The following is a 21,401-nucleotide window of genomic DNA, read 5'->3' as shown; positions in this document are numbered from 1 at the left end:
TTATATTTATTGTACCCACTACGACTATCGAAACCCGGTTTTTAGCTTTATAAGCTTACAGATTTACCTTTGAGCCACAGGGGATAGAGAAACATGAATAATGAAATAAATAAAAATTAAAGATAAGCGTAGACCGGTAAACAAACCTTCATTTAATACAGAAATCCTAATTTTTAAAAAGAGTAGTCCTAGCGGCCTGCCATTACCTCATGGTTAAAGCGCTTGACTTTGCGGGTTTGAATTCCTGTCACTGAACATGCTTTCCCTTTCAACAGTGGGGGCGTTATAACATGTAGCCAATCTCACTGTTCGTTGTTAAAAGAGTAGCCCAAAAGTTCGCTGTGGGTGGTATTGACTAGCTTTTTTCCCTCTAGTCTATCACTACTAACTTAAGGATGGCTGGCGCACATAGCCCTCATGCAGCTTTTCGCAAAATTAAGAAACCACGACAAACCCCTTTTCCAGTAACTGTGTTTCCCTGAAAACTAAGTCAAAAAGAAAAATCTGCTAACTAGTTGTAACTGTGATCAAGGTACAGATGTAGATGATTGTTCTACTAATAAACATTGTTTTTATCTAAAATAGCTGGACCTGAAAGATTGAGTACATTATGCTGAAACTGTTTTAGAGCTTTACCACATTGTCACAGTTCATATTGCCATGTAAGGTCATGCTTTATTGTGCAAATGGACCATAGCTCTACATGTAGTTTTCATTGCTAAAGGCTCCTTATAATGTTGCTACATCTAAAGTACACCATGCTCCCTCCAGGCTCTCCATAACCCATCTAGCACGCATATACAGTTGTTTTTTAGCACTTCTTTCAACAGTCTGATCACACAGAAATCTACAGGCACTGTATCCTGTGACCTTGAATGACATGTTGCAGATCTCGTTCTGGGTAGTCCTCGTACTCCAGCTTGATCCATATTCCTTGGATTTCCAATACCATTAAATGCAAGGGTATTCTCATTTTGGAAATTATAAGTCTTTAATCTGAATATATCTTTAAGATGTTGTGTATGAATATCTTACATTCAAAAGGGCTGTTATGTAGCTTCCCCAAAGATGACCGATTTTTGATAACATCACACTACTTATGAAGTGTTATATAACATCTAAATGTAATTTATATCACCTGTGGTATTCACATTATTTTATGATTTGTATATTCACAATCGATCTTATATAATGTATTCAATATTATTTGATTTTGCCATTTATTTAGTCTACATTACATCTTTTCTCTCCAAACTTACGCTGTTTTTCCTTTTGTTAGAGGGAACTTTGAACTATTTTGTTTCTGAGTTCCGCCTAAAATATCACATGACCATAAGGCTTAGTTATTCCAAACTGTGCTTCTTGGATAACAAAATTTAATCAAGCTCAGAATATTCGTACTCCAATTCTACTGCTACAAATATTGTCAAGTTTTGTAATGCAGCTACAGTTTAATGGCCAAGATTTCACAGCACCACAGCTAAGATAAGAGGCCCAAGTACATTGCTATACTAATAGTACGTGAACTGTAGACTATCCAGAGGTACTTGTAAATGTGACGATGTGTAATGTTGAAATATATGTATGTGATAATATATGTGTATGGATAAATATATGTGTGATGTTGCACAGGTAAATGGAAGCTACACAGTCAGTCATGAGCATTATATAGTATGAACGAATCATTTACACAGGGAATGTAACTGAAGAAATGAATGAAAATAAAGTACTTGATCTGAATGTTAAAACTTTGAGTTGTGAGGTAATTCTGCAGATTATTATTTAAAGATGCAATGAACCTGATATTTCCATAAATACTAGTGAGAGAATGCTCCAATTTCAACATAGAAAATACAACAGTTAATGAATTAAAAAATTAGATTGTAATAGAAGAACTAAGGACTTCTAGAACAATGCAGCCAATTTTAACGGAAATGTAACTCGGACAAGAGGATAAAAAGGCAGAAGGTCCGAGTGCAATTCATTCATTTGTCGAAACGCTTTAGAAGGTTGGTTTGAGTTTACACATCGCTGATGGATCTTTAGGAGAGTTTATGAAGAAATGTTGTCTATCAACTAAAACACTACCAAAATATTCAAGTTTGATAACGAAGTCTCTTAGAATATAAAGTTTGAAAATGTCTTAGTATTTAAAGAAACTGTTTTTACAAATGTACAATGTTTCGACACGCTTTCGTGCCTGATGATGACAAATGTTTTGTCGTAAAATGTTAGTTTTAATAAAGTTTCTTTCATTAACCATCCAAGCCGTCTCTAACTTAACGCCAAAATAGACTACTTTGCAAGAAAAGTACTTTTATTGAAGTATTTTGGAAACTTGAGACAGAAGTTAAAGACTAGATAAAAGATAAAAAGTGTATTTGTAAAACTCACATCAACATATTAATGTAATATTACAACACTGTAATAGATGACCATGTATTAGTAGGTATTTCTAATGTTGGTATCCCAAACAATATCAGCATTACTTGGTGCTTACAAAATAATTAAATCACTATAAAAAGTGATTTGATGTTAATACCATTGTGCTCGGTGCTGCATGGTACATGCACAACACTGTTAATTATCATTATAAAAACAAACATGTTGATGGTTAACAAATTCTGGTATATTCCTGCATATTGACCCTGCTCTTAACTGTTCTGTAATATCAGATGTTTAAAATATGGCTATTAAATTTGGTAACTTTTGAACACAAAGTTAAAATAACTGTAAAATGAATGTGCGATAAACTTGAAATTGAAATGAAACAGTAATGCCGTGAATAAAAATATATCTGATAAAGAAAGCATATCAACTCAACAATAGCATATGCCAAGTGTATGTCAAGCTTGTGTCTCTAAAAGAAAACCTCGGTTTTAATTGTGCAAAAAAGACCTGTGAGAATTAGTTCTATTCTTTACAAGTGTACTTTTCTGAGATAGAAAAGCCTTTTGTTTGCTAGAAACAGAGCGCAGAGATTTTACCAACAGAAAAGTGAACTGTAATTTTTCGACGCTGTCATCTAAAGATTCTGCTTAGGTGAATCTCTCTATTAAAATATTCTGGTAGTCCCAAGAGAAAAATGGAAAAGAAAAAAAAAAAAATCTCTACCACTTTCAAGAAGCTATGCATGCGGGAAAGAATGCAATATACTTTTCTGAAGTCAGCTCAGAGTCATGAATTTCACAACTACAACAAAATGTTTTCCTTGTAGAACAATGTATTAACTGGAGTTATATACTTACAAATTCAGTTAAGATATAAGAGAGTTGTCAGCCGTGCTTTTGTTTGTGGTTAAACATTTTTTATCTGAGTAAAACCAGATTTTAACCGGAATATTTATTCTTTCTTTATTATGCATAAAAATTTTCACCTGATTTTGTCACTTTATTATAATAACAAATGTGTCTGATTTTTAAATATTATTGACTCGAATTTAGAAAAGAATTTCATACTCCTAGCAATACCTGGTTTGGCAAGAGATTAAAAAACGTGATAAAAACATAATAAAGAATGATTAAGTTTCAAGTTTTGCTCTGGAACAACTCAGAGTATGGATAGAAAAAAAATCTGGAATCTCCAGAAGTCACGATCGTAAGATAGTGTTAAAAAATAAGCTAAGTCTAATATAAAAAATACGAACTATAAATTATTGTTTAGTTATAAAAAAGTGGTATTTCAACCTACTTTTTCCATTAAATATTAAACACTTGGTTATCTTCTTTGTATCTTACACAATTTCCACTTGTATATTCAATGTAGTCAGTCATGTTACTTCATTAGACATTTTTCTAGTTCTCTGCTCTCTTCACATCTGTAATTTAGCCATCTATCATAGGCGATATTGCATTCTTGTTTAATTTATATCTTGTTAGATCTATTTGTTTAATATTTATTTCCTTTTTATTAAGAATACCTTCCATTATCCATGTTTTTTACTTTCTTTCTCTCACTGATATGGCAATTAATGGCAGTTTCTTTCAGTTTATCCTGTTTTCTTGGATACGTCATGCTTTATCATAGCCAAATTCATGAATTTATAATGAATGATAAAGCTTCTGAGATTAAATTGTTGGATAAGAAGAGCATGGTTTGTTTGTTGTTCTCTTATTCTTTTTAAATGTGATTTGGATTTTCCGGAATAACTTGATTGGAAATTCAGCTGGAGCCCTATTCTGCACATGTCTTCACTTGACGTCCACCTTTTGGGACAGAATTAAGTCTATGGATTTACAACGCTAAAATCAGGAGTTCGATTCTCTTCGGTGGACACAGCAGATAGCCCAATTTGGCTTTGTTATAAGTCACGCATGCATGTACTCTTCACTTGCTTCACTGTATTTCTAAACCTCTGTTTAAGTTAATTCATTATTTACATCCCCTGGGTTTTCTACATGTATAAATAGCTTTTGTAATGTTGAAAAGATATATTTGTAATGTAAATGCTGTTTTTTGCAGAACTGTATCAGACCCGACCCTCTTTTATTTATAAATCCACGGCCTCCTAATTGTTCAGGCCCTGCACCCAGGTGGGTTAAGGCGTTCGACTCGTAATCTGAGGGTCATAGGTTCGAATCCCCGTCGCACCAAACATGCTCACCCTTTCAACCGTGGAGTCGTTATAATGCGACTGTCGATCCCACTATTCGTTGGTAAAAGAGTAGACCAATAGTTGGCGGTGGGTGGTGATGACTAGCTGCCTTCCCTGTAGTCTAACACTGTTAAATTAGGGACGGCTAGCGCAGATAGCCCTTGAATAGCTTTGCGCGAAATTCAAAACAAACAAATAAAAACAAACATAATGGTTCAGCGGTATGTTGGCGGACTTACAACGCTAGAAACCTGGTTTTGATTCTTGTGGTGAGTACAACACAGATAAGTCATTGTATAACTTTGTATTTAACCTAAAATAAACCAAAATAAATCCATGGCCAAATGTTCCAGTGATGTCATCAGTCTTCATGAATCCAACTTTTGTGCTCCAGTTACCCATCATCACTAACATCTCATCTGATTCCACTAGCTTTAGAGATTTTTTGCCTTATTCATATAATTATCCTATTTCTACATCTGGACGTGTTTATCTGGATTATTCACATTTTGAATGGACATGGTTCCAAAAAATGTACAAAAACCGTCAAAGCTATTTCGATGTTGTTTCTGTTGTTATTTTTAAACAATCCTCACTTATCGTTAATGTTCCTCATCACCTATATAGATTATTTCATAATTATACTTGCTTTTATATATATCCACTTCCACTCCGTCTTTCATCGCACAGGCCAAAGACATAGACGTTAAAAAATTCTAAACATTCTACCTAAAGTTAGTGAAAGAATACAACCATTCAGCCAGAATAGGAAACACTCTAACGAGACAATTCCTAACACTGGTCGAAACACCCAACACGTGGCGCACTCACCACCCTCCCTGTTGCATATGTAATGTTTAGTGTCGTATTCAGTACATGCTCTTTTTCCATTTTCAGGCAAAGAAACTCTAACCACCACTTCCACTTCAAGCACACAGCTCGGGCACCCCCTGGAATAATCAGAGCCCAGGGAAAAGAGGATTTTCTCGGGGCCCTTCCGTTTCTCCCACATCAAAATCTTTGTATAGGATCTGCGGATCCTTCGCCGCCTTGAAGGCTCCTAAGTCCAATATCAGTCGCTGATTTTTCTGATACTCACTGGTCGGTGCTTGTCATAGGTTTTTCTGGTGCTGTTGGCTTGCCTGCAAAATTAATGTAATTTAACCAAATCAGGTATTGAGAATGTATTTTTTTTCGCGAGTTCGAAATATTCAGGTTGCGTAAAAAATCACCACCAAGTGTGGGGCGAAGAGAAAGGAAATTTCTGAGTGTCCCCAGTTATATCTGATCCTAAGCATCGGCTCGAGGACAGATAATTTTAAACCGAAACTCCTGCCACGTTCTGTCTCTCACTGATAGCACTCACTAAAAGCTATCTCTATCTATTTTAGAAAAGTAGCTGAGACCAGAATCTAAGGTGTCCCCACTGCCGTTCACTTTGAGTTCTGAGTAGGCATTGCTGAAAGTTTAATGTTATGGAAAGAATCAAAATGTATGTTTTCTGGAAATTTCATCCTCTCAAAACTACCAGAGGAACCGATTCTACATATAAGTGTCACCTCTTTAACAAACAAAACAAATCAAAAGTAAACGTAAGCTCTTGTTTAACTTCTTTTGCTTGTTTGTTTTGAATTTCACTGAAAGCCATTCAAGGGTTATCTAAGCTAGTCGAACCTACTTTAGTAATATACGAACTAGTCATCATCACCCACCACCAAATCTTGAGCTACTACTTTACCAACGAATAGTGGGATTAGCCGAGACATTATAACGCCCCCACGGTTGAAAAGGTAAGCAAGTTTAGTGTGACTGGGATTCGAACCGCGACCTTCAGATTACGAGTCACGCATCTTAACCATCTGGCCATGTTGGGCCCACTACTTTTGTTATAAAGTGATTATAAATATTAAACCTATTCTCATATTTGAAAAATGTAAGTTCGTGTATAGTTAATAAATATTAGTAATTGAATAACTTATGACGTTAGCAAAACGTATATTGTCTTCACAGTTGATAATACTTATATTTTTTCCTAATATTTTACTAGGTGGGTGATAATTTAAGTAGGTAACGCAAGTATCAAAGAAAAAAATGAATATGTTTTATTTTTTATGTCTTGCCTCTCAGTGATTCAGTGGTGTGTCCGAGGGAGGGTTCATAAAGATAGAAATCGGTTTTCGACACCCGCAACAGAGTAGGAATAGCCTACTATGTACTCTTGTGCTAGCAATAAAACAAACTCCAAAATAAATATGAAGAAATAAAAATTAAGAAAATTTTACTGCAAGTTTCTGATAAGTATTTTAGATTGTTTGTAAGGTAACTAAAACAACTTGGCACTACCTTATACGGATGAACACCTTATCGCAAATAAAGGCTTATTTAGATCCTGAAAATTAGTAGTTACAGTGGACTTAATGGTTGATGGTTGGGAATATACTAGTTAATTTAAATAACTGGTTGGAACCCTTTATATCCTTTATACTAGTACAATTTGTCTATTAGGCTACAAATTATTACCTTACTACCATAATGGGGGGTTGGAATGTTTACTTTGGAGGTAAGTTTCTCTTGTTTACCTCCAAGTAGTAGCAGGTTATTATTGTTGCTTTTTTTTAGTTTTTTTCTTATTCTTTACTTTGGAGAGTAGTCACCTTACCACGACTGTCTGCAGGCAGTGAAGTGTGATATAGAAAGGACGTTCTGAGCTTAAGCACTTACACCTCGCTCTCCTAATATCCATTTCTTGTGATTATTATTATTTATGAATTTCTTCGTGTGAGACTGACGAACGGAGGTTAATACTGATAGACGGTGTATTCCCACCGCAATAGGAATCTACCTTTTTAGATATTTCCAGAACACGTGGTACATTTTATATATTTTATATATTACTTTAATTGTTTCGCTTTTTTCATGCAGGCTTCATTGTAATGATCATAAAAATAGTATTTAAAAATTTTATTATAACAGTTCCCTCATAAATAATTTGCGAAAAAATAACTTATATTAATAACTTAGCGATAGTTACTATTGCTGTGCATTAATTTTTCTTAATAATAATTTTATTGAATAAAAACAGCTTACATCCAGTTAAAGTTCTTGTCCAGTTTCCTAAGTAAATAAATACACCATGTTTTTATTGAATATATGAATATTATTGATTGTGTTTTACACTGATTCCAGTATCTTTATTTCATTCTCACTAGCAAAACCACTTTCAGAGAAATTCAAAATTACTGTAACAAATATTTTGTCCAATCTTCTGTTATTAAGTGAAACCATCTTGTTATTTTAAGTAAAATCAGTTTTACTCGGAAGTGACGATAGCACCTTAAACAAAAGCATTTGAAAGTATGATTTGTTCATACAGTAACGTCTGGATTCACAACACGAAAACATGGATTTTCTCACTGCACAATAACACCTTGTCTATTAGTCGTATGTTTTGACCCTGACTACCATGTGGAAGTTGAAACCATTGCTACCATACTGATAACAAACCACAGAGTAAGAGATTGAGTTACGGGCGAATGATACAATTAAAACTTTGGGAGCTCTGGGAAAGGCAACTTAAGAATCAAGACTTAGCATGAGTGTTCCTTGCCGTGAATTGAGGTAATGACTAACAAGCTCAGATTGAAGAGTATACCACAGAATGCACATAACCTATAGCCTTTGTTCGAGCAATGAAAACTGGAGAAAGGTGTGCTCTACTACTGTTAACAATTAATAAGTCTTATTACTGAGTCTCTTTTGTATTCACTAATTGCAATAGTTTTGAGGTATGAGGGTTTTCCAAGCTTTGTATAATACAGAGGACTAGAAGGAATCACAAAGTTACCTGTTCTTGTGATAATGTTTCATGGCGTTTCTGCTGGATGCGTACGAGTCGAAATGTTTAGTGCTGATGTTAATACTGTATAGTGTGTGTTACACAGAAAAAGAGTTGACCCAAAGAAATACAACAGAGAAATGTTATTTTTTATTTAACAAAAATAGCGCTGAATATTACTTGTTCACTTCCACAGAATAAGTGAGATTACCTGTATATATTCATGGCCATGCTTCATGAAGTGAGCCAAGGTTTATCCATTGATTGTTATGTAGTTTTTATAGTGTTGATACACTTGTAAAGCACTAGATAGTACAACTCAATGAGTAAATTCAGTTTTCTGCCTAATTAACAGCATCATATCGTGGCCCTTGTCCTCTTTAAAATACTTGAAGAGATACGCAGAGATTTAACTTCAACAGTAAGATGTTCTCTAAGGTGTATACAATATTAGGTATGGTGAATATGCACACTTTACTTTACGTCTCCCAGTCTGATGGTTTAGTAGAATAGCTGATACAGCCTGTCAACTATACACCTGTTACGTTTGTTAATCCCAAATAAATAATTAGGAGTTACTCAGAGTTAAGACAGTTTCATTATCATAATATTAGCTGGACACAAAGAATTTTTCAACACATATTTCTCCATTTGTAGTGAATGAATTGTGTTTTCTCTGATTACCAATCTCTGGTGGGACCATTACATTCCAAAGCCTATGGAATCATTCCCATAACTAAAACTGTCTTGAGGAGATACTGGGTGCTGGAAAGAAACGTTCAAGATGTATATCATTTTGTTGAAAAATTGTTCAAAACTTTTTTATTGTTGAGGATATTTATAATGAAAACTACAAATAGTGAGAAATTTTAATTACGTATCCTTTAACAAAAAAAATATTGCCTTTGCACTTGTCAGCTAACTGTTTGACATAGATCAAGTATACAGAAATACTATAATAGCTCAATCAAAGTTAAAATAACATGATGGTACAATGATGGAACGAAGATGATGGAAATGTTCAAGGAAACGTACACAAACCCCTTCAACACATATAAAACACAAAGGAATCTCTTCAGCTTTGCTGCTGAAATTGCTATTGAACTAGATGTAGAAGAAAGTCCGATAAGTGCACATGACAGAGACCTGGACACGAAACTAGTGTGTAAAGCGTGGAAAAAAACCTGAATTACCTATCTCTGGTGGGATCATTACATTCCAAAACCCACAGAGTCATTCCTAGCTTTAAAGATCCAATACTTAGATCAAAAATTAAGACAAGGACAGATATGAAAAAAAATGTGAATATTCATTCCAAAAATATAAGTGTTTCTGCTGATGTAATATATTTATAATACACCTGAATTCAAAGGATGAAAAGGATGTTGTTGGAAAGAGTGATTAACGATTAACTTTGAGAATGACCAAGCTCCACTGAACACGTTTTCTAAAGATAGGTCCTCTTTCTCTGGAATGAAATCTGCGTTCATGAACAAACTCAGAGAATTTATGGCGCGTACAGTGAGTGGTACATATGTGATATGCAAACATAATATATGTCTTCTACCCCTTAGTTAATATGAATTTTTCGAAATTTGTGTAAATATTAATTACGTAGTTTAACATATAAGTTGGTCAAGAAAGTTAATTTTACTCTAGTTTGTACTGCATTCAGTTATGTGTGTACTCTTGTTGGAAAGATGCTTGTAAAATAGAACACGGTATATATCATTCATGTATATTTGACCAATGATATTTTCTATTACAATGACCAACAGTGACTTAGGTAGCATTACAATGTGAGAGGAGTGGCTTTACAGAATTATTTATATAATGCTATGCTTTTTTCATTTACTTCTCTTTCTCTCTTAACTGGATGCTCCACGTAAAAAGGTAAATTTTTGGCACGTGATCAATTTATAGACTCCATAACAGAAGATTTGAGAAATTATGTTGAAGTAAAATATGTGTCGATCTTTAAATGAAGTTCTCCAGTTATCAATAGAATCCGTTAAGGTCGCAGATAAGCAGATAAGAACAGATTTTCGAAGTGATGTGAGTATCACTCTTGGACTCTTCAAGTCCAATTACATCAAAGGAATAATAACATGCCAAACAGAAATTTAAAAAAAAAAAAGTTGGCTAGATTTATGGGGTGAGGATCAATTGATATTACCCCATCTGATCCATATGAGATAAGAATTTTATTAGTTAAAGAAAACTGTCCATGGACTTACTGATAGAAAGTCTTACACCATATTGATCGACACTGTTTTTAAAGCTACAATAGTTTGGCCTGTTTTGGTAATCAGAGGTAAAAAAAATGAGTCCGAAAATGAAAAGAAAAAAAGATGAATGATGGCAACAGCAAAGTGACATCAAGTTCGAGCAAGAGGAAAATTGAAAGTTACTACAGAAAACATCTCTTCACCTCATGGTTTGTGTGTAATTCACATTAAGGAAAAGAGCATATTTGGAACTAATTTCATAAAGAGACATGGATGTGAGACTACTAGCTTGAACGTGCTTTACAGTCCAAAATAAGGGCATGCCCACACACTTCATTGCAAGTACTACATCAGAAGTTGAGCTTCCAGCGACTACAGGGAAAGTGGTAAATGTACCATAAAGGAATGACGTATTATTACCAAAATCTTCATCTAATGATTAGAATATAATAGAAACAAACATTCTAGCATGCTCTGAAGTATCAATGGTTGATACTTATTACAATGTAAGAAACTCTCGCGAATTTGAAAAATAAAAATGTTATGCATGCGTTTATCCGAAAAAGACTCAAATCAGCTAGCAACAACATGAAAAATTACTATGTTGTTAATGCCAATAATACTGGGTTCCGTCGAGGTGACATAATACAGTGGTACAAGCCTTTCCAAAGGAAAGGAAAACTAAGATTAAACAAATGTTGGAAAGGATCTTATAATATACTGAAATGAGCCAATGATATGGTTTTGCAAAATCCAGAAGAATAAACAATCTAAGTCAAAGATCGTCTACGTAAGCACAATAGTAAAATTTTGAATGGCCCACTGAATAATTTCAATGAAGAAGTTCCTTGTAAAAATCTACCTGTTGAAGAGCCCAGAGTTCCTGTTAAGACCACTCCCAAAGGATCATCAAGGATAAGGCCACCAGTAAATTTTCTCGAATATATACTGAGGGAGAACTGATGAAAAGGAGACATAACCGTATACCATAACTTTCGGGGAAAAAATCTCACCCACAAAGACTTGTTGATTGGAGAATTTAAAGAACTGTTTTGTTTGTGTATTAGGATTGTTTAAAGTATTTGATACTCCAGAAAGAGAACAATTTTAAATGTTTACCTGAGGGAGCTGATTGTGATAATTATGTAATATACTTACATAGTGCGTGATGATATAGTGATTACAAGTTTCGTTTGTGTTTTCTTATAGCAAAGCAATATCGAACTATCTGCTGTGTGCACTGAAGGGAATTGAACCCCTGGTATTAGCGTTGTAAGTCCGAAGAGTTACCGCTGTCCCAGAGGAGGACTACAAGTTTCGTCTAATACCTAGAAAACGAGTACGATTATTAATACAAAAATCAGTGAAACAGTGAGTTAATCAGTAGTGAATGAGTATTCAGTGAATTTATGAGTTCAGTGTCATCACAATTATTCAACGTTAGAAACTAGGTTTATCTAGTCTATTCAATTACTCGAGTAGCAAGGAAATTATTTAAGAACATTTATTTGTCTCATAATTTATATTTATATACTTAGGCTTGTAACAAGTAAAAGTAGCCCCTAGCAACATTAAATAAATAAACTAATTTGTTATCTTTATGTCGACTGCACTTAACGTTATTTTCATTCATCCAAAAGAACTCACCCAATGATAGAACACTTTACAAGTCTCTAAATTGGTTTCCATGTCCTTCAGCTGCCTGTTTTTTATACATTAGTTTGAAAGTGATGAGAAAACTCTAAAATAGTTTTCGTTTTAGCTACGTGATCTCTATAGTGATATATTTCTTCCTCATTCTTTTCACTGCAGATATTTTCACTCAAATACAAGCATGTGAACTGTGTGGTATGACTAAGACACCTGGTCTGAGTAATACTACTGAAATTGCAAGTACCAAGCGAATTCTTACTTTTGATGTCTTTGTATGATGTCGAAGAGAAGCCAGTTTATCCCAGTCACGTGACAGGGTGGACCGTATACAACGAGACAGGCAGGTGTGAAACAAGTGGAGGAACAAGTTTTGAGTCAGAATGAGGTGGGACATGGTAACAGGTGGGAGTTGAGTAATACACGCTGTCCTTGTATACAGTGAATTCAGGCCAAAAAGTTTTCGTATTAGAACGACTGTGGTGTGAGAGTTTGTTCTCAGATCAGGACTGTGATTTTATTTCGCCATATTTTTGTGATTAATTAGCTGTGTGGAAGGCTAAGCTTCTTCAAATTATTTAAGGTAAGAAAAATATCACATGGTATGCTTAATTTTGTAATTATTTAAAGCAATTTCTTTCGTGTTAAGTTAAAATAACCATCAACTTTCAAGAATTCCTTGAATTTTCTTAACTGCTCGTTTATTTTGTAAGCGTAGGTACAAAATGGGCCATCTGCATCGTACCTAACACACAGATGTAAACTCTGACTTTTAACATTTTAAGCCCCTGAGATTGATTACTGCATTAACCACCGAGAGCACTTATATTTCTGTTTATGGATATATTTCTCTTATTGGGTCTTCATATTTGGAAAAGTTATGTACTTAAAAACCTAATTCATGAAACTGGCTGTTTGGGAAAAAATTATCGATAACAATTCGTGGTACTCAGTGTTTCCAGAAAACATGTAGCAAGCAGGTCTTGTTAAATATAACAGATAGAAGTTAAACCTTAATGACCTTAGGAGGTAAAACATGTTGGTGAATTAAAATTTCAAATATATAATATGATTTGGAAATATATACCACATAAATATTTCCTATTTTAAATGTAATATGTTTAGGCTACGTTTATTATTTTTACTGTTTAAATCTGAATAAGTCTTTTAAGGAGAAAAAGTGAGGTATATTGTTAACATTACAATTCAAAATCTAAAGGTTAAAATGGCACTATTAAACTACAAATTTATTTATCCCTAAGGTTGCACGATTATGGAAATTTAGTAAATTAAGTTATAAGTATTTTTTGGGAGGGCACTAGTATTATGCTCCCCATGTGCTGAGTCACTTGGAATTAACACATTTGTTTCCAGCTTCAATGATAGGATTTAGTGTGTGTCCAAATCATACGTGACCCAGTCAAATAGTTTTTATACTGTAAGTATTTCACATTATCTTCTATGGAGACTTACCTCAAAACATTGATATATATAAGAGAATGGAATTAAATACAAGTATTATCTCAAATCTAAAAATATAGGGATGAAAATAACGGACACGTTATAATATGACAACTACGCAACATCTCCAGTGTCGACAAAGTGCGCCAAATGTCAGGTTCGTCGTTAACCTTTTAATTAAACGAAGAATGAGATGGCGAACATTTCAATTAAGATTTGTACTTTGAATAGAAGCGATCTTTTTACGTCATAAAATTACTTGGATTTTCAGGTTAATGATGTACAGGTATGTTATACTATTATAATTAGAAACAGTAAACTTACTTATCTCGTGGTCGTATCTCATCCTTTCTAACCTGACCTACTTTTTTTTTTTTTTGTTAACAGGCAAGATGGGATTATACTGGATGTTTTTGATTCCTCGCCTGGTAAGTTTTTGTTTTATGTTATTCTAACATTTTGTAATGGATTGGTTTGGTTTGTTTTGAATTTCGCGCAAAGCTACTCAAGGGCTATCTCCGCTAGCCGTCCCTAATTTAGCAGTGTAAGACTAGAGGGAAGGCAGCTAGTCATCAGCCCTCACCACCAACTCTTGGGCTGTTCTTTTACCAACGAATAGTGGGATTAGTCGAATATTATAACGCCCCCACGGCTGAAAGGCGAGCATGTTTGGTGTGACGAGGATTCGAACCCGCGACTCTCGGATTACGAGCCGAGTGCTTTATCTACCTGGCCATGCCGGACCTTTTGTAATGGAACCTAATGTTCTAGGTTAGATGTTTGCTAACAATGATTTAATTGCTGGGACGATTATTCTTTGCAGCTTTAAGTGCATAACTTCAGTACAATCGATTAATCTGGTTAACCTATTTTAAGACGACTGTAAGCATTAGTTCACAAACTAATATTTTTTCTTCTTTTGTTATATATTCGATTAAATACATTGTACTATCCTTCTAGTAAATGCTATTTTCTCAAGATACACAATATCGATAAATAAACATAAATCTGGGTCAGTAATAATAATTTAATATTATATCTGATGTGCATGTCTGTTTATAAATTCTTGTAAACTACTATGTATTTTTGTTCAAAGTTTTTCTAAGTGTTTTTCTTATAATTCCAAACATTGATACTAAGATAAGTTCAGATTCATGCAGTTTACTCATCGAACCCTATACTGGACAGTGTTTTTTGTTTGTTTTAATTTTTAATGTACAATTGTTTTACTTTGAAAACTTTGATAAAAGTTTTAAATTGTATAGAGAATTATTTATTCATATTTGTAACTTAATGACTTGATCATCAGGCCCGGCATGGCCAGGTGGTTAGGCACTCGATTCGTAATCCGAGGGTCGCAGGCTCAACTCTCCGTCACACCAAACATGTCATCATTTCAGCCGTGAGGGCATTATAATGTGGTGGTCAATCCCACTATTCGTTGGTAAAAACGTAGCCCAAGAGTTGGCGGTGGGTGGTGATGACTAGCTGCCTTTCCTCTAGTCTTACACTGCTAAATTAGGGACGGCTAGCACAGATAGCCCTCGAGTAGCTTTGTGCGAAATTCCAAAACAAACAAATACTGTACAAAAAGCGATAAGTTTAGGGGAATCTGTTAGAAGAATCTTATTTTGACAGGTGTAAAGAATGATAGCGATTAATAAAATATATCATAATTATATATTACAAAGTGTTGTACCGTTTATCTTATGTGTTAATTATTTATATATATTTTTCATTTTTTATCTGTAAAAGAGAAATAGTCTTGCTAGTTGGGTAGATAGATTTTAGAAAACAAACATTCGTTGCAGTAGCTACAGAGTTAAGATCTTAATTCAGCTGATTTAAATTATGTTTTTATGATCCTGTTGAATAGGGATTCGATTCCCAGGAAATGTAAATGTTGATATAATATATTCATTAAATAAAATATTACATAATTTCAAATATTTAGGATTTTAAAAATCTTTTAAGACCAGTGCAAAGCAAAGTGTAAAATGGTACCCATTGTACGTATGCATGCGTGTGTGTTTTTTTATATTTTTCCTGAAGAAGATTCAACAAACATTATATTTTCTATGTAATTTTAAGGTTTTTCATTCATTATCTGTCTCTATATCATATATGGTTTGCTTTATACAAAAGACTGGGGGGATTATTTTTTACTTTGCAACAGAACTTCGTGTTAGAATGTAAATTTGATGTTCTTCCAAGTGAATTTCACTAGTTCATTATTTTTAACATAAATTATTTAAATAACCTACATGTTAACATGTTTACAGTTACATGAGTCATTCACTCATATCTGTGGTTGTTTGGCTGCTAGTGAATAAGCTATTTCGGGAAAAAAAACTTCTCATTCTCTAATTTAACACTGTACTCTGTTCAGTAATGAACAATTTTATAATGTTATGCTTATATATCTCTTTAAATCCGCGACACGAACCCAAACAAACAAAAGAGATTTGTTTTATCCTTGTTTGTTTTAAAACATAGCTACACAAAGATCTTCTGCACAAGAGTCCACCACGGGCAATCGAACTATGAATTTTAGTGTTATAATTGTAACACTTGCTTGCAAGATGTGTGCCGCGAGAGTCTCACCAAACGAAAAACAGTTAGTGACATAAAAAAACACAAAAGGTACTGCCTGTGGTAGCAGGGATGTAACGTAAATCAAGGTAAGTAGGTTAGGATGTCGTTAGTGAAAAATGTTTGGGAACCACCGACGTGAACTTATCGCTAACCCACTAGGGAGCAGTAGGGAGCTAACCCACTAGGGAACTTGTTGTTTCATTTGTCACGATATGTGTCAATGGTCTAAAATACATAAACAGATCAGATGACGAAACAGTGGTTGTATGAGAGATCCGAAAATGATTTACTTGACAACAGTTCTGTCGAAGATATATCCTGTGTTTGTTTATTTCTGAATTTCGCGTAAATCTACGCGAGGACTATCTGCGCTAGCCGTCCCTAATTTAGCAGTGTAAGACTAGAGAGAAGACAGCTAGTCATCACCACCCACCGCTAGCTCTTGAGCTACTCTTTTACTAACGAATAGTGGGGTTGACTGTCACATTATAATGCCCTCACGACTGAAAGGTCGAATATGTTTGGTGTGGTGGCGATTCGAACCCTCGGATTACGAGTCAAGGACCTTAACCACCTGGCCATGCCGGGCCTACATATCCTCTGATGAGCTTTTCTGTGTTTTCAAAACTACTGATCGTGTGAACCACGTAAGTTTTAATATTAAATTGCATATGTTACGTATTATAATTTATTCGGACGAGTCTCCGATTTATAATATTATTGTTATAGTATTATATTATAACCAGAAATTTTAATTTTAATTTAAAAGCTGTTAAATGTTAATATGTATTAAATTTGCGAACAGTATTGATACACATAATTTTCTTTCTCGACACAAATATATTTTAACAAACACACAACAATACAATTTATAAAAACGGTAATTACTAACAGCTCTCCCCTGATGATACAGCGGTAAGTCTACGGATTTACAACGCTAATATAAGACGTTTGATCCACTTCGGTGGACTCAGCAGATAGCTCGATGTGGCTTTGCTGTAATAAAACAACACTAATCATGGTTTATATAGAACAGTTTTACAAACAAACAACACTGAGACTAATATTTGGTCTAGAACTGAATATTTTATCGACGATTCAAGTTTACGACAAGCAAATTAATTCTGAGTGGATATTGTCACACCTCGCTTAAGCTAGCTGATTCGGTTGCCCTAACGCCACTTATAAACTGACTTCACCAATGGAAATAATTTATGTTCTCGTAGAAACACTATTGTCCCAAGTTGATTCACTGAAGTTAAACGGTTTGTAATGTTCGAGATCTATAAACGTTCTTGGTACAGTTCTGTAATTTTCCGATAAATATGTGTTAATCACAACTATAGCTTCCGAGGCTTATAGTACACTGTTTGTAGCTGACACATAATAATAATATTGTTTTTGGTGCGTTGGTTTATATAGTTTAAGTCGAATTTCTAGGACGATCTGGATAGGAACCACGCTCTGCTACGATGTTTTGCGTTCGACTCCTAATATGAGGGTGGCGGGTTCGACTCCCGGTCGCACCAAACATGCTCGTCCTTTCAGCAATGGGGGCGTTATAATGTGAAGGTCAGTCCCACTATTCGTTGGTAAAAGAGTAGTCCGAGAGTTGGCGGTGGTTGGTGATGACTAGCTGCCTTCCCTCTAGCCTGACGCTGCTAAATTAGGAACGGCTAGAGCAAATAGCCCTCGAGTAGCTTTACGTGATATTCAAAAAACAAACAAACTAGAACGATCAACAATGTTCGAAAACACACCAGCGTTTTCGTAAAAGAAATATTGTTGTTCCTTACTCTCAAGAATCTCCTACAAGAGAGCAGGCGGGACTTGCATTACACGTCCAACAACATACGTCACATGCATCAAAGTGAAGCGCATGTAGATATTGAAATAAATACTAATCAGTTACACACATACTTCTTAATTATGCATTTTTTTATTCTTGTAACAAATGTGTGACCACCTCTGGCTTTTTTCACCGGTAACATTTTAGAGTCGAGTCCTTCCCTGATTCTTTGAATTTCTTTTGAATTTTAAATAAGTGCTTAGTTATTGAAAGGGTATAACCATAAATCACGAAAAGCATCTATTTATTCATATATCAATACGGGGAGATGCAATAACGTGGTGGGAAAAGAGCGCTCCAAGTTGAAGGGAGGTATTGAGTTGAGAAATGTCCATATATTTTGGAAAACTGCTGCACATAATTTCATGGCTCTTCAGCTTCTCCTATTGCAATATGACATGCCTTTTTTGTGACAATGGTATCGTATGCACAAATACCGGTTTCCTAACTATCGTGAAATTAATATTTTCTGTAAATTTTCTAGTAAGCATTTATACAGTATTCTAAGCGTATTTTACTATGATTTTTTGTTTACAAAAATTACGCAATGAATAGAGCCAACCCGATTTTTGGGGCCTCACGAGAAAATTTAAAATAGAGCACTTATTATCTTAACGTCACTGAAAATGCAATAAAATATCCAACATTTAACGTTAAAAATTGGGCCTTAATTTTAAATAAGAACTAAGAGGAGTCCCGTTTTAACCAACGAGAACTGGAAATCGAAAACTCATAAGAAACGTTTTTGTTGCTCTTTTCAATAGCAGGAATTTTGTTGTTAAGAAACAACAACAGCATGAATAATGAAGCAAAATAATCAAGTGGATAACTGTCATGGGTCACGTATAGTTTTAGGTTGAATGTCCCGAGTCTGAGTGAATTGATTATGTGAACTAGACATAATTGTTCCCGACACAGAGTGAGATAACAATTTTTCTCGTTTTCTTGTGAGAAACTTGTAGTGTGTAAAGCGTGGCCACCAGAAACATTACCTGCCATTTATGTGTAGTCCTTCTTCTGAAGCATAGATACGTGTTAACCATTAAATCTATACACATGGTTAGATCCTGTTAACAACTTATAAACTAGCGAATTACGTTCAAGTAAACCTCTTATAGTTAGAGATTATTCGGATAAGTCCTTCCCCTCTTTTTTTTTTCAAATGCATTTATCAAAATTTAAGAAAATAAAAGTCATTAAAACTGGAACAAAAACTGAAGTGAAAATAAAGATATTTGATAACTTAAATATTTTGGAGTCAGACATTAGACGAAAGTATACAGACAGAAATAACTTATAGAAAGGGGAAAGCAAAGCATATGGAAGGACATAAATATCACTTTGAAGCCCATCGCTAGTACAGCGGTAAGTCTACGGATTTACAAGCTAAAATCAGGGGTTCAATGTCCCTCGGTGGGCTCGGCAGATAGTCCGATGTGACTTTGCTATAAGAAAAACACACACACATCATTTTGAAGACCAAATTTACTTAACTTGTGCATATTATCAATGCTAAACTATGGAGCAGAAACTTAGAGCATAACAGAAAAACAATAATTTAAATTTTATGTCTTTCATTTGAGATGCTTACGAAAAATAGCTAGAATTTACTACACCAAAATTTTGATAATAGAACTGCCGGCGAAACTGCATTAACAAATATCTTTTAGAAATATCATAAGAGAAAGTAGATTAAGATGGGCACTGGATAACAATGGGTGAGAAAATGATATTGAAAATGCTTTATAAATGGACCCTAAGCGAAAACCATTAAAGAGGGAGTAAAATATATTAATTTGGTCAGCAAGTCTAACCACAGATGAACGCTTAACATGATCTCAACGTTTAGCTAAAGTGTCTCATGAGGTGCTATTTAGATTGAAAATAACAGAACAATTTTAACCTGGGATGAACAGTAACCTTCACAGTAATTTACGCTATAATTTTTGTTTTGTTTTAACACATCCTAGTTAGAGACCAGTTTAAAGAATTTGAACAAGTGAAATTATAAACTTTAACATGATCTGTGTTATATGTAAGAAATTAAATATTTCACAACTCAGGAAATTACTGGGTGTAAAAAAAGACCTGAATTACCTCATTCAATGGTAAAAAAACTCCACCTTATTCTATTAGTTATTTGATTATACTGGGTCGAAAAAATCACACTTTTATGCAATGTATAAATATTAAATTATTTTAATATTTCAGGAACACAGGCAATATGACGACCCCGAGCAGTATCAACTAACGAAATTTTTAATGTTCAAATTAGTGAGAAACTTGGGTGAGATACTCTGTGATAGAGTTAATAGTTAACTCAAATGTGCAAATAGTAAGTGCTTTGGTAAAAATATGAATAATCTTAAGTAAGGTAATTATTCTTGCAGTGTTTCACTAGAAATTATCATTTTTCTTTTAATAAAGGCTTCTTACTTCACAGATGGCGCTAATTATAAGACCAGAAGTGAGTCAAGGAAGTCCAAATTCAGGTAAGTTGAATAAAATCTTTAATATATTTCGTGTGAAAAACAAACGTAAGATAGTGCAGCTTTAATAATCGATATATTGACTTGCACACGAAAAATAAATGTGAGCTTCATGCTAACAACAGTTTTTGTTGAAAATTCAGTAAACAGAGTAAAATTTATAATTCTGAATTACTATTGTTTATTTTCTCTATGCTTTCATTATTTTGGATTATAAAATTACTTTTTGTATGAGATTGAGTTCAATATACATTTTTTATTATAATGTTACCTTGGATATTGTTGACAAGTATACAAAGGATTAACAAATGAGTTTTCTTTCTCACGAAAGAAACACAACTTTCACTTTGAAGGGCAGCATATGACTTACGTATATTTGATTCTAAAATAAAAATGTATTGGTAATATGTAGAGGAACTATTTATTCGCCAATTCTGAAACTTGAGAATTATTTACGTCATTCAGAGATTTGCTTGCTTTCCTATGTATACCTTCGCAACAACAGAGCGTCTCAGTTTGTTGTTGTTTTTTTTAGCTGGAATTAGCACATATATTTAATGTACACCTTCCCACGATTAAAAAAAAGTGTTGAAATATCTAACTGAAAAGCAAAATGGTATTAAAGACTAAAGGAAAATAAAAACTGCTTCTCATATATTAAGACATATGAAAGTTATTTGGATTAAGTTCTTTGTCTGTG

General features: G+C 34.1%; 1 protein-coding gene and 1 long non-coding RNA gene across 3 annotated transcripts in view; one reads left to right on the top strand and one right to left on the bottom strand.

Moving 5' to 3' along the window:
* LOC143237459 (uncharacterized) overlaps positions 1-12,571 on the bottom strand; it is a 38,045-nt gene extending 25,474 nt beyond the window's left edge. The window contains exons 1-3 of one of the 2 annotated variants that reach the window (XR_013020075.1): positions 12,305-12,571; positions 11,816-11,985; positions 7,681-9,194 (exon numbers count right to left, since the gene is read on the bottom strand). This is a non-coding gene — a long non-coding RNA (uncharacterized LOC143237459). Of the gene's footprint in view, positions 1-7,680; positions 9,195-11,815; positions 11,986-12,304 lie in introns of those variants that run through there. The other variant, XR_013020076.1, reaches the window with a different exon arrangement.
* A 103-nt stretch (positions 12,572-12,674) lies between these two features.
* Positions 12,675-21,401, top strand: part of LOC143237458 (cuticlin-1-like) — a 43,016-nt gene continuing 34,289 nt past the window's right edge. Inside the window, exons 1-3 of the mRNA XM_076476731.1 lie at positions 12,675-12,890; positions 14,156-14,196; positions 20,656-20,704. Coding sequence (XP_076332846.1) covers positions 14,161-14,196; positions 20,656-20,704 — 85 coding nt within the window. The 5' untranslated portion in view covers positions 12,675-12,890; positions 14,156-14,160. The remainder of the gene's footprint in view (positions 12,891-14,155; positions 14,197-20,655; positions 20,705-21,401) is intronic.

Source organism: Tachypleus tridentatus, chromosome 13, assembly GCF_004210375.1.
Source record: "Tachypleus tridentatus isolate NWPU-2018 chromosome 13, ASM421037v1, whole genome shotgun sequence".
Lineage (NCBI taxonomy): Eukaryota > Metazoa > Arthropoda > Merostomata > Xiphosura > Limulidae > Tachypleus > Tachypleus tridentatus.
The sequence above is the reverse complement of the archived record's forward strand: the minus strand, read 5'-3'. Positions and strand labels throughout refer to the sequence as shown.